Source organism: Aulostomus chinensis, chromosome 12 (assembly GCF_037954235.1).
Source record: "Aulostomus chinensis isolate RoL2024-O1b breed Wild chromosome 12, RoL_Achi_v1.0, whole genome shotgun sequence".
Taxonomy (NCBI): domain Eukaryota; kingdom Metazoa; phylum Chordata; class Actinopteri; order Syngnathiformes; family Aulostomidae; genus Aulostomus; species Aulostomus chinensis.
In genome coordinates this window covers 11,348,983-11,361,699 of record NC_141331.1, presented here as the reverse complement: position 1 = coordinate 11,361,699, position 12,717 = coordinate 11,348,983, and the positions used below count along the sequence as shown (strand labels likewise).

The window sequence follows — 12,717 nt, the reverse complement described above, 5'->3', positions numbered from 1 at the left end:
CAACTTAACAACACTCCCAGGATGCACATTTTCTCTCGGCCAAACATCAACAGTCACATCAACGATATTTCATGGAGGTGCTCGAGACATTTTTCTCTTCTTATTTGCAGACTGATTATCAAAGATGTTTGAAATTCCTGTTGTCATGTGTGTAAATCAATGTCACACTTCTTTTCTTTTTACATATTTAAAAGAGGGAAGTCATAGACTGAAGAGATTCTTTTATTGAAAATATGACCTTTATCTGAATTATAACAAAGATATTGAAACTGTACTGGAGGTTGTGATTCAGATCAGTAGTTTGATTGTCACATACTATATTAATTCTAGAGGGAAGATGAAAATACCAAAATACGTTTGATGAAGAACAAAAATTCATTGGTGAGACACATTCCATTTGTACTTCTTGACATTTCCTTCAACCACTGAAGGCCAGCAGAGCTTCTTATGAGGAGAATTTAATAGCAATACCAAGGAAAAGGGCAGTACAGATGGTGAAACATATAACGGCACAAAGTCAGAGTGGGTTGTTGCATTATTGTTGGGCGTGATGGCAGATGTGGTGGCGTCTACTCTCGTCTGCCTCGGCCAGTCTTCAGCCAGGTCACGAAATCCTTTGCTGCCTGGTCCTGCAGGTAGGAGCTCACGTCGCTGGTGAAGGTGCCGTCTGCGTGGCGTCTGATTAGACTTCTGTTGACAGGGATGGATTTGGGTGGTACAGTCAGAGTAATGCGTGCATAGTTGAGGTCTGACTCCAGTTTCTGTAAATCAGAAGCGTGATGAGGACACTCACCCGTTTCGTTTAGAGTTCTTTAGCCACTGAACAAAGTCTTTAGCTCTTCTCGTCTCCAGGTATTTACTGTAGTCGTTGGAAAATGTTCCCTCTGAATGTCTCTTCATGTTTGGAAGCTCCACGGGTTCACTTGAAATTGAGCTGCCGCTTAGAAGCCTTGAAAACAAACGAGGGGGGAAAAGGACATAATTCAACTTAAGATGGAAATGACTGTCATGTTTTCTCCCCTCTCTCTCTTTCTCTCTCTCTCTGTGGGTGTCCTTCCATTAATGACAACAGCAGATAAAACAGATGCAGTTAAGTATTCTATGTCTTTGCTGCTTTACGATTAAATACATGTCAAGCAAAGAAAAAAAGATCGAGTGACAGTCAAAAAGAGCTCTAGTCTTTAACAATCGATGTTCAATGAGACAGAGAGCCATAAAACTGTTGTTATGCAGAGAATTCTGCTGGGTCCTTCCCTGTCCGAGCTCCTCCGACGGTGAACGACAAAATGGTCTTACATGGAGTTCCGGTCTGTGTCCTGGTCAGGCACCTGCCAGCTACACTGGATGATGATGAGGAGCAGAAGTCCAGCCAAAGAGTGAATGTTTTTCATGGTTTCTGAATGATCAGGAAAGAAAGGAGGGAAGCAGTTTTGATAAATAATAATTATTGAAAATAAGAATAAGAATAATTTAAATATTGAATATTTGAGATGAGGCAAAATTCTCACCTGTGACCCTTCCTCCAGTGTCTGAGGGAGATGTAGTGGGTGTGTTGACAGGGTGGCCTCCTTCTCTCTGAGCCTCTTCAGCTGTTTCATGGTCCCTCTCGGTGGGCTCTGGCTTATATAGATGAGCAGAGGAGGGTTCTCCCAGGTGACTCCTCCGTCACATTATCTGTTACTCTCAACCCATTAATCAGCCTCTGCCTCGGTCCACTGACTGTATTTGACTTTAACAAACACAAGTAGCACTCTGGCTGGTAGAAGCTGTTCAGACCTCACTTCGTCCACGCTGACAAATTTAACAATGTTCAATTGCACCCACATGTCAGTCTGGATTCTACTCAGAATCGAGCATTGAGAAGTGAACGTTAAGATGCTCGGTGTCTTTGGGGATTTAAGGAAAAAAATGCAGTCCTTATTTTTTCGTTGTTGCAAAGTATACTAACAGGGAAAAGTATGTGTGGAGAAAAAGTAAAAAAAATGTAAATATGATCTAAATGAATAAACTATAAATGTGTATAAAAAAAGGGTCTTTAAAAGGATGCTCACAGAATTAGCATGATGAAAAAAACTCATTTTAATTGAATGTAAGACATGGTGTGAGCATTTATACACTCGTGGCTTTCTGCTGTTTATTGAGAATTTTTAAAAAAATGCAGAACTTCCTTTTTCATAACTGCAAAGTATGTGAAGAGGAAACTGCACATATGGAAAAACGAAGTACCAAATGTAAAGATGATAGACTGCTAATGAATGAAAAATAATTGCTGAAATACAATTTTTAAAGTGCAAGAAGCAAAAAGGAAAAATCATATTTGAAAAAATTGAGCATGTGAAAATCTGAATTCAATATAAATATATAAAAAAATCAAACATATATTCATCCATCCATCCATTTTCTATACCGCTTATCTGTTAAGGGTGGCTGGGGGGGCTGGAGCCTATCCCAGCTGTCATTGGGTGAGAGGCGGGGTTCACCCTGGACCCTGGACGGGTAAAACATATATATGATATTTAAAATATTTATGTGGCCCTGTGAGAGAGAAGCATCTTTTCTAAATAAGATATGAGAGTGGTTAAAAACTTGAATGCAACGGATAAAAGAAATATTCCAAAAAAATGTTTATTTCATTTTCATTAGAACATGACTGCAACAACGAATGATAACTCTCCACACCAAATCAGTGCAGTGGTTTTACACTACCATAAGTTACCATATTCACACGATCATATATTTTCCGGTGCATGCTTACATGTCAGATATTTTTATTAAACTTGAAGAATCCACATAAAAATACTCATTTGTTCAAGCAATCAAATATCTGTTGCATATTAAATGTCCACAAAAGATTCAACCAGACATTTAGCAGTTTGATTAAAAAAAAAAAACGCACAAATTATTTTTTAAAAATGTGGTAATGTGGTAATGTTACAATAAATGCACATTCTTCACATCTATTTGGGATCAAGGAGGCATTTTTGCAGGAAGTGACTCATGAGGGTGTATATATGGTGGTAGGAGGATCCTCTCAGACCGTGGTCCTTGTCGGTGTACCACTGCAATCGACATCAGAATTAGATTAGTTTACGGCTTCATCAAATTGTGCATTTTCAAGAAAACAATCAAGACCTTGTGTTCCCTATTCATAATAATAATAATAATAATAAAAAAGAGCCGTAGTATGAGTCTCCATCTGAAGTTTCCATTTCCACTGTTTATTTAATGAACACCTTCACGGTCAATACAGGCCCACTTCCCTGAGCCAATATTTACCATCACCTCGAAGTCCACTTGCTCGTCCACCAGAGCTTTGGAGATCTGTGCTGACTGCTGGAAATGGACATTATCTACAGGAAACACACAGTTGTGACTGAACATGAGGGCTCTCTCTCTCTCTCTCACACACACACACACACACACACACACAAATTTCCATCTCAACCGACAGAGTTGAGTTGATACATGCCATGATCACGTTGTCCTCACCCCATCGTGTTCACAAGATCAAAGGTACCGGAGTGAAATGACCGAACTCACCATCCGCTGTGCCGTGAACCAGCAGATAACCCACTTTTTGGAAGTTCTTTGCTCTGCCTGTCACAGTTGAGTTCTGTTAAACAAAAATGACATTCGCAGCCTCAGTAAAGTACTCAGTGTTTAGTTCAGTGAAAAAAAAACATGACTGGGATTCTGTTGACCGTCATTCTTACTTTGTAAAAGTCGTAATTCTCTGTGGGTTTGCCCATGTAGCGTTCAGTGTACACTGCATCTGCAACAGATTAAAAAAAAACCACCAACAAATGCATACATTCATCAGTGGGAGAAAAGCAGTTTAATGTGAAATAATAAGCTGAATGGAAATGTTAACCTTCTGCACATAGCTCAGCATCAAGGGAGGAGTAGTGTGTTCTGCAGAAAGACTGTGCTGTGCAATAATGTTTAGACAGCCTTAAGACAGTGTTATTTATTGTGTCTGCATGGGGGGGGGCAATAGGAAATATAGTTTTTTGGCAAAGAATAAAATATTTCAGGGAAGTATAAAAACAGATCACTTGCCAGATAAAAAGAATCTGCAGGCGTGAAGCCCGGTGCGATTAAACCACGATCATGACCTTGTGGTGGTATGACTTGGTCAAGGCCAGCTGAAGTTACCGTCCGTGTGTGTCCATACTCATATAAAATACCATATGAAGGGCAGACTATAGAGGAATTTAATAACGTTTCTTCTCCTCACTATTCTCTCAAGGTGACACTGAAAGTACATTGAATCATTTCAAGAAAAGTGTACGATGTCACACTGACCTCTTGGGTTATATCATGTCATATCATTAGTTTGTGGGACTTTTTTTTCCTCATATTTAACTTGTGGATCCTTCCAAAAGTTACTTAGTACATTCCCAGTGACCTTGATTCTCAAATTCTTGAGTCCAAGTGAATGTTTGGACTGAATTTTGAAAAAAAGAATCCATCAAAACTCACAAAAAAAAAAAAAAAAAAAACATTCACAGTGCCAAAAATGTGAAGAAGTCAAAGTGATCTTCAAACTTGTAAAATTCCTTTGAGGCGTAACTGAGATATTGTGAGAATGAGAATGGAACAAACAGTAAATTGTAAATTTCCCCAGTGTGGGATAAATAAAGTATTCTTACAGACATAATTAAAACCCAATGCTTTCTATCTCAGTCACTCTGTGATTTATAAATGCTGAAACCAATCATGACACGAAACCAAAATGTTTGTAGATTACATCTAAAAACCTTGCAGTAAGATGAATTCAAGAAGAGTGTTTTCATAGAAAAGTGTTTGCCTGGTTGGATAGCAGGCATCAGTTAGAGAGGCCAACACCAGGGTTACATGAGGAGACAGCAAAAAGCAGGGAGGCTACAACAGAGGAAAGTAGTACAAAAAGCTTCCCAAACCTACAAGTATCATAAAAAAAATGTTGTTCCACTAATGATTTTTTTAAACTCTTTTTTGTTTGCTCCCTTTGAATAAAAAAAAAACTCTATTTACAGCAAAACTGCATCAAACCTGTACACATGTTGTAGCATGCATGTACACCCACCATAATAATCCCACTTGGCTACTGGTGCAACTGCTATCCCGCATTTGAACAGCTCCGTTCCAGCACCCAAGGCCATTGAGGTGACGTAACCTCCGTAAGACTGAAAATAAAAGGAGTCCAAAAATGTCAAATAGTAACAGCAAATTGTCAAAATGTAGAAGAAGCAAATCTTACCCAGCCCCATATAGAGATGTGGTCTTTGTCGATAAAACCCATGTCGATGAATTTCCTAAAACACGCAGATATGCGAAAAGAGTCACCTCATGATTAATGGGACACCATCAAGGTCACACACACACACACACACACACACACACACACACACACACACACACACACACACACACACACACACACACACACACACACACACTTTACCTCACAGCTGCTATCTGATCTTCCACTTCAAACGTCCCAAGGCGGTGATAGATGGCATGCAGTATCTCATCACCTTGGTAACCGCTTCCCCTTCCATCAAAGCTGGCGATGATGATCCCGTGTGAGCTGGACAGGTAGGTGCCCCAGTTCAGCTTGAAACGATAGTCCACCCTCTGACTACAGGGACCACCGTACCTGCGAGTGACAGCGGTGGCACATATCGTACAACGTTTTCACTAAATCATTTTGGGATGGAGATCTGAGGATGTCTGTTCACTTACACATCAATAAGAAGAGGATATTTCTTAGACCTCTTGAAATTTGGTGGTAACATCATCTGATACCAAAGATCTGTCGGCAAGGAAAGATGGTCAATGTCAAAGTGGTGAAATTTCGACATGCGGAATGAAATATTTGCAACCTGAGATTTCTGAAATTATCTACTGAACATTGTGCTCATTGTTGTGTTTTTTTCTTCAGATGACTAATACTTCAGTACACATCAACAAATTGTACTTAAGCCTCAAAGTCATAAAAGGAAACGCACTGAAGCTCAGAACAGAAGTGTTTGACATTGCTTTAGGGGAATAAATCACCTCATCATCATGAGAAAAATAGCTTGGCCATCTCAAGATAGCAGCAATAAAAAAGTTATAACGACAAGCAAGCCGAATCTCAGCTTTTAGCTCGACCAAATGTATATTGTCTCACCAAATCCTGCAACTTTGAAGGTACCATACTGCATTGTTGGCATTTGGAATTCCGATAGGATATTTTCCAGTTCACTGTTGTCTTCAAGAATGGAAAGCTCTGAAAAACAAAGATACTGGATTTATTGGCCCGCACATGTATTAAAAAAAAAAAAAAAAAAAAGTATAAAAACCAAACACAAAATATAAATACATTTCAGCAGGAACTCAAATACATTTTTCACATCTAATAGATTTTAAACTCACAACAGCTCAGTATGAGCTGCTCTGCACCGATCTGCATCTGTGTCTGCATCGGGTAACAAATACATGAAAACTACAAGAATATAAATATTCCATGATTCTAATCCCTTCATCTAGTGGAGATGTCTCCCACCTACAGCTACAAAGAAAACAGAGGCAGAGAGACAAATCTGATATGATATAGCTTTAAATATTTCAAAATAAAAAGGAAAAAAAAATCACAAATATAATGACCAACCTCGCTGTAAGTCCTCATTTTAAACACGATGCAACAGAGACAGAAAATGTGTAATTCTGTCACGTGCAGCCAACTTGTTGAAACTGGAATTATTCAATCAAATTAACAATACAAATACATAAATAATCATGTCAGTCTGTGAGAAAGTAAGATGGCCATGGTTGTAAGTAACCATGCAATAGTAATGATCAAGTGTGTATACATACGTGCACCTGGACCCCGGTTGTCCCTGAGTGTGTAGAGGGGCAATCCAGGACCTGGAAACAAAGACATAGAAGTATAGTTGATTACACATCAAGTCTTACGTGCAATTTTAAAGATGAGCTGGGATGGCGGTTCAAAGATGCGCAACACTGCCACAGACCATTCCCAAACACGCACCATAGCTGATTTATTGCCTAAGAAGGCCTGGCTAACTGACCGTAGCAGTCCATGCGGTAGTAGGAGGCGTCAACGCTGAAGTAAGCTGAGTTGTACTGACACCTGTCACCGTGAAGGTTGCAGGTGAGGCACTGAGGGGTGGAAGGGCTGCTTCCAATCATGACCCTGATGAACAAACAAGAAGCAACTGTTTCACTTCATGACAGTTTCTCTTTTTATAAGCAGCCTGATTAGCTACAGCTTATGTGTTTGCTAAGTCATCCTATGGTCCATAATCACACAATTATTAAACAGAATTCTGCTAATTAGCATTAAAGCAATACATCATCCAAAATGTGTCCTCACATATAGGTGACTTGAGATAACAACAACTTAAAAAAAAAGGAAAAAAAAACTGCATCACTTTTTTGTGACTCCAGGATGCAGAAAGAGCCAGACACGTACATTTAGCTTGATGCTAATGGCGCTCCACGGCCAACTGAAATGTTAAAAAAAACGTCCACTGACAAACTCAATCACTTATTACTTGTTCATTGGAGCTGTTGGTGCAACAACATTTTCATGGTTCTCAGTGTTGAAGGAGGAATGATTCAGTGTACAGCGTGATCAGCGTTTAGACGACTACTGAGCCGGACAAGGACGATGTGGATTGGACCAAAAGATGCGCAAAAGAGTCTGTAAATAATTATTTTCGGACAGTTTTGTTGTTGGCTATGGGGCACCATTAGCTTCAAACTATATGATTGGCTTTTTGCATTCGCTTTTTGCTTTGTGCTCAAGTACTGCTTTAAATAGCATGATAAACCAAAAAACAGACCCACAAAAAAGCACATCAAGCGATTATATGCATAAAAAAAATCCTTACTTGTAAAGGTTTCTCTTTACAGGTACTCCCTGATATTCATTACTCACAAAATATCTGTGGAGAAGAGTTTTGCAGAAGTCAGATATACACATGTATTCTTTTTCTAACGTTTTTTTTGAAGTGCAGCAGAAATGCACACTTACATGGCATCTTTTGTTAATTTGGATATGTAGATGACTTCCCACTTCCCAGAGGTGACAGGCGTGGCCTTTCCCTTCAAATGAAACATTAATAAGCATAGCACTTTACACCAAAGATATGAGGTGAATCACAAACGTAATTAAAAACACTCACATCTTTTATATAGTGAATGTGTTTGTAGCCGCTAGTGTCGCTCATCACTTTGTAGAAACTGATTTTATCTTCAGCGAAGAAAAGAGGTAAAGGTACATACTGAAAAAAAGAGATCAGAATATAAAGTCAAACTTCAAATCCAAGAGTTAATTATGTCAATTAACAGTCACTTTTCAGTAACTTACATGGCCAACCCAGCCTGTCTTGCTTGTTTGCTCAAATTTCTACATGGATTGGAAACATCGAACAACACCAAATGGTCATTTTCTCCTTGGAAATCAGTGCATTGACATCAGATATTAGTAATTTTTCAACACACAAGTCACCAGATAATTGACAGCTACCTGATTCTCCTTCCAGTTGCTTCCATCAAAGTCATAAATCTGCACAATCACATAGTTTTGTTTCCTCGTGAGCCACTGCACAGCGACGCGTTCATCTGTAACCCAGGTCACTGAGCACAAAAGGTGATCACTGAGTAGAAGCAACAGAAAGTGACAAGGTTTTCACAGACCACAAACTACTACACAGGCCACTGTTATCAAATTGATGCGATAAAGTCTCCAGAATACGGACCCTGATATGATGGAGGCCGGCGGGAGCACTTGTGTGCGGCGAGATGGATTTGTACTGTCGACCACAAACAGTTTCACCTTGGTAATCTTTGAACCAGCCTACCCCAAAACACATAAATACATTATTCCGAATAAAAAAATCATACTGAGGTAAATATTGAGGGACTATGTGAAGAGAGAATTGTGCGTGTAAGTGTGGTATTTTAAGGAACACTTCAACAATTTGGAAAATACACACATTTTCCATCTTCCTCAGAGCCATACAAACAGCTGACCGCTAGTTAGCTTAGCATAATGAAGTGGAGTGGAAGTGGGAAGCATAAGCATACCCCAGTCAACAATCATCAAATACTCTTATCCAAAATATTTCAAAACATTTAAAACATTTCAAAATAATTCAATATTGCAATCTTACTATCAGACACGCAGCCTGAGTGTCCTGATTGGCCAGCTCCTCCGTAGATTTTTTATTTTGTCAGCAGCTAGAGAAGCAACAGCTACTACTAATCATGGCTCTCTTGTGAGAAAGGATGAGGGTAATAGCTCCTGGATGCACCTGGACAAAGACCCTGAACCTTATCTATTCACTGATTGAAGGAGCTGTGCTAACACTCTCCTTCCACTTCTATTCATTGTGCTAAGATAACTAGAGGTCTGCCGTTACATGTGACAAAATTTCCCTAAAAGTTGGTGCGTTCCTTTCAATATTGTCTTTTCGTGCAGGACCCTTCCAGTGACTATGTTGCCTGTTGTTTACAATCCAAGTTTAAGAAAGAAATCCCACCTTTGGATAAGGAAGAACCACTGTTTGAGGGTATTGCTCAGCTCCATACCAAGAATACTCCACTTTGACAACCTCTGTATCGTTAAACTCTGCATAGGCCAAGTATCTTGAGGTTGTAGACCACCATATTGCCCCGTTTGATGCAAACACTTCCTCTGATAGAAAACAAACAATTAACATCTTCCATATAGACCCATAGATGTATACATCGCTTAAACCCAGCTTACCCTCATACACCCAGTCAGCAACACCATTAAGGATCTCATTCTTTTTCCCATTGTTGGTCACTTGCACAGCTTCAGCATTGACATCAGGTTTAAAAAATATGTTGAAGTCTGAGACGTAAGCCTGAAAAACATAATACAGTCACAGTTTAGAACTCCAAAGCCCTAGACGAGACAGAGAGGTTCAACCAGACTGTGAACAGCAGCCTTTCTGATATTTATTTTGCCAGATTCGATTGACTTCCTCTTGCCTCACCCGTGAGGGCAGCATACCTCACAGCCAACGATGCTGAAGTAGCCACAAAAATATCATGAGAATGTGAGGACAAAGCAATATGGCAACAAGGCGTAAACCCACATATTTGTTTCCTGTCGGGGCCCAGGCAAAGTACTGCACAACAGAAGGAAGATTCACGGGTGTAAGAAACGTTCTGCAACAAAGTAGAAGATGTAATCACGAGAGTGCTAGAGAGCAAATCTCTCGCTGTCATTAGAAAGACGATTTAAGAATTTAGTCCAGAGTAAAATCATAACAGAATATCAGTGAGCCCTCCACAGTAAAACGCAGCTACTCACGAACTCTCTCTCTCGTAGATGGAGTACGAGGCTGAGAATGAATGTCTCCATTGCTGCAGGATACCAAACACAAACTTTCATGAATAAATTAGAGAATAAGGGGATGTTAACAGTAAAAAGAGACATGCTCTGCTCTGCTGGAGAACATCCACTAGGCCTTTCTCACCTTTGTGTAATTACTTTCAAAAGCGACATATTTATGATCGGCTGACAGCAGGTAATCTGTGGCATCCACTCGGGCCTACAGCAGAGATTATATTAGCTTGTTATATCTTAAGGCTGCATGTATAAATATGAAATTGTAAATTTAGAAGTATGCATATTACAAAGGTTGAATTGCTCAGGTAGAGGGACTCCTCGTTCGCCTCGACATTGTGGAGGAAGATATTCCCATCTCGGGTTTTGTGCAGATACTCCTTATCTGCACATAAAAAGGACAAGATTTGTACAAATGAACATTCAAATATCGTCATTAAGAGCAGGACAGAAGAGGTAATTGGACTTATGGCAATACCTGATATCCAATATAGATTGTAGGACCTCCACCTAATAGTGTCATTGAAATAATCTTCAAGGGTAAAAGGCCTTTTGGTCCCATCAGACTCTGAAAAGACGTGGAGGTGGATGACATCACTTCAAGTGACTGAAAATTGACTACAAATTGTTTTCACCGATTGAAATTCCAGTAAAAACACAAACACTAAGAATCGCAGGAGTCGTAATCTAACCACAGTAGAAACTAACAGAAATATGAAACTATTTGAATATTTGTTATTTTATTATTTCATTTTGTATTTATTTATAAATTAAAAGTTGCATGATGTGAACAATTCCATCTGAGCTGCAAAAAAACTGTCTTACCAAGTATATTTGTCTAATTTCTAGTAAAATCAATGTAAATCTCCTCATAATTCATACTACTGCTGCATCTCAGTAAAATATAAGGTCTTATTTTAAGGACAATATGGTCTTATTTCAAGAAATATAAGTAGTTCACTTATTACAAGCAAAAAAAAACAACAATTAAATAAGTGTAAGTGGAAAAAAGCAAAATGTCCAGAAAAAAGATGTTAGTGTCTTAATTAAAAACAAGCCCGTGAAGTGTGCAGTGTGACGTTACACGTTTGATTACAAATTAGAATCTATCTATCGATCTATCTAACTACGTCACGAGGTGGCGCCATTTCAATCACACCACCAATGCCATAAAAACATAGCTATTGTTTTGCTTTTTTTCATGAAGTAAAAATAAATAAAATTATTATTTATTTTTTTTTTTTAGAAAAAAAGTAAAAGAAAACCAAACTTCTTAACAGAGCAATAAATGTGTTCTCACAGTAACGATGAAGCACAAGAGGGAGGGACTCCGTTGAAAGAAGAAGAAATAAAAGCTGCCTTTCCTCCGTAATAAACGCACGGACAGCACGGACGCTGACGCACAAGTACAAGTTTACTTACTGCTGAAATAAACGGCCGGGATGGTTATTAATGTGACGACGACAGCCGCCCCCACCAGCCCCCACAGCACCTTGCTGCAGCCCTGTGAAAAGGTGACAGGAAAGTTGCCAAATTCTTCTCTGACAACAAATCCGACCCCCCCACTCTCTTTCTCGGTCTTCTAATTGCACGCAGAAGCTCGATGAACTTACTGACCATGATGCTGTAGAAGTCTCTCACTCTCTAACAGTCCTCATCGGCCGGTCACATGAAGTTTAGAATAACCTCACTATTAAAGAATGAGCTCAGCATCGAAGGGAGTCAAGCTTCGTCCTTGTTGGAAGTTGAAGCAGACCTCTCACACTCCCCGTCGCATTCCTGGGAAGAATCTGAGAGGAAGGCGAGGATGGCTCGGCTCGGAGTCTGACCGACCGCCTGCTCAACTTGCTGATCTATCTGGGAAGTGGCTTTTTTCCACCGAGTCATTCGCTCAACACATTAAAGAATGCTGAGAAATTCTCCTCAACTTCCACGTCTATTCAACATGTGGTTGTTCTGGGTTTTTTTTTTTAGGGCCTGAGCCTGAAGGTACTTCTGGCGAAGACCCTATTATGTTTGTTTCCTTCTACTTTTTTCCAGATGTGAAATCAAGTACACTCATGTTTTGGATTATTTCTAAGAATGACTAGTGCACTCTTGGGATGGGAGTACCAAACTTTTAAAATGTAATACTTTTTTGTTTCAGTTTCTGTGTTATTTTTCAGGATAATGGTCATTATTATGACTTTAATAACACTTAAAAAAAAAAGTCCACAAACATTACTCCAGTGTTTTGTGGTGACACTACAGTTAAACAATTAAATGAATAAATGACAAATTTGTCCAACGGCTCTGTACAAAAATACATAGTGTAGAGCTGCAAGGACTAGAGCAGTTCCCAATTA

At 39.3% G+C, this 12,717-nt stretch overlaps 2 protein-coding genes across 2 annotated transcripts; both read right to left on the bottom strand.

Moving 5' to 3' along the window:
* Window positions 1-214: 214 nt before the first annotated feature.
* gcgb (glucagon b) lies at window positions 215-1,584 on the bottom strand. Its single transcript, XM_086221207.1, has 4 exons — window positions 1,509-1,584; window positions 1,297-1,396; window positions 794-949; window positions 215-690 (listed from the first exon to the last, which is right to left on the bottom strand). The coding sequence occupies exons 2-4, from the start codon at window positions 1,389-1,391 to the stop codon at window positions 570-572; spliced, it is 372 nt and encodes a 123-aa protein (XP_086077333.1). The 5' UTR covers window positions 1,392-1,396; window positions 1,509-1,584; the 3' UTR covers window positions 215-569.
* A 1,023-nt stretch (window positions 1,585-2,607) lies between these two features.
* On the bottom strand, window positions 2,608-12,300 carry fap (fibroblast activation protein, alpha). The gene is made up of 26 exons (XM_086221206.1): window positions 11,990-12,300; window positions 11,795-11,876; window positions 10,851-10,940; window positions 10,663-10,757; window positions 10,503-10,577; window positions 10,337-10,389; window positions 10,119-10,191; window positions 9,764-9,884; window positions 9,537-9,691; window positions 8,754-8,851; window positions 8,522-8,651; window positions 8,363-8,401; window positions 8,178-8,276; window positions 8,027-8,097; window positions 7,884-7,937; window positions 7,059-7,183; window positions 6,844-6,894; window positions 6,158-6,256; window positions 5,728-5,797; window positions 5,447-5,641; window positions 5,243-5,297; window positions 5,069-5,168; window positions 3,714-3,772; window positions 3,541-3,613; window positions 3,277-3,350; window positions 2,608-3,059 (listed from the first exon to the last, which is right to left on the bottom strand). Exons 1-26 carry the CDS (start codon window positions 11,990-11,992, stop codon window positions 2,958-2,960), a joined length of 2,241 nt encoding a protein of 746 aa, XP_086077332.1. The 5' UTR covers window positions 11,993-12,300; the 3' UTR covers window positions 2,608-2,957.
* Between the last annotated feature and the right edge of the window lie 417 nt (window positions 12,301-12,717).

Excerpts from the sequence above, each read along its gene's own strand:
- gcgb (XM_086221207.1), bottom strand. The coding sequence starts at position 1,391 with ATGAAAAACATTCACTCTTTGGCTGGACTTCTGCTCCTCATCATCATC. Across the intron at positions 950-1,296 it reads GACACAGACCGGAACTCCAT|GCTTCTAAGCGGCAGCTCAA; the intron begins GTAAGACCATTT and ends TTTGTTTTCAAG. Across the intron at positions 691-793 it reads AAGAACTCTAAACGAAACGG|AAGTCTAATCAGACGCCACG; the intron begins GTGAGTGTCCTC and ends CCCTGTCAACAG.
- fap (XM_086221206.1), bottom strand. Across the intron at positions 10,941-11,794 it reads CCCGGCCGTTTATTTCAGCA|AGTCTGATGGGACCAAAAGG; the intron begins GTAAGTAAACTT and ends ACGTCTTTTCAG. Across the intron at positions 6,257-6,843 it reads CAACCGGGGTCCAGGTGCAC|AGCTTTCCATTCTTGAAGAC; the intron begins GTATGTATACAC and ends TTTGTTTTTCAG.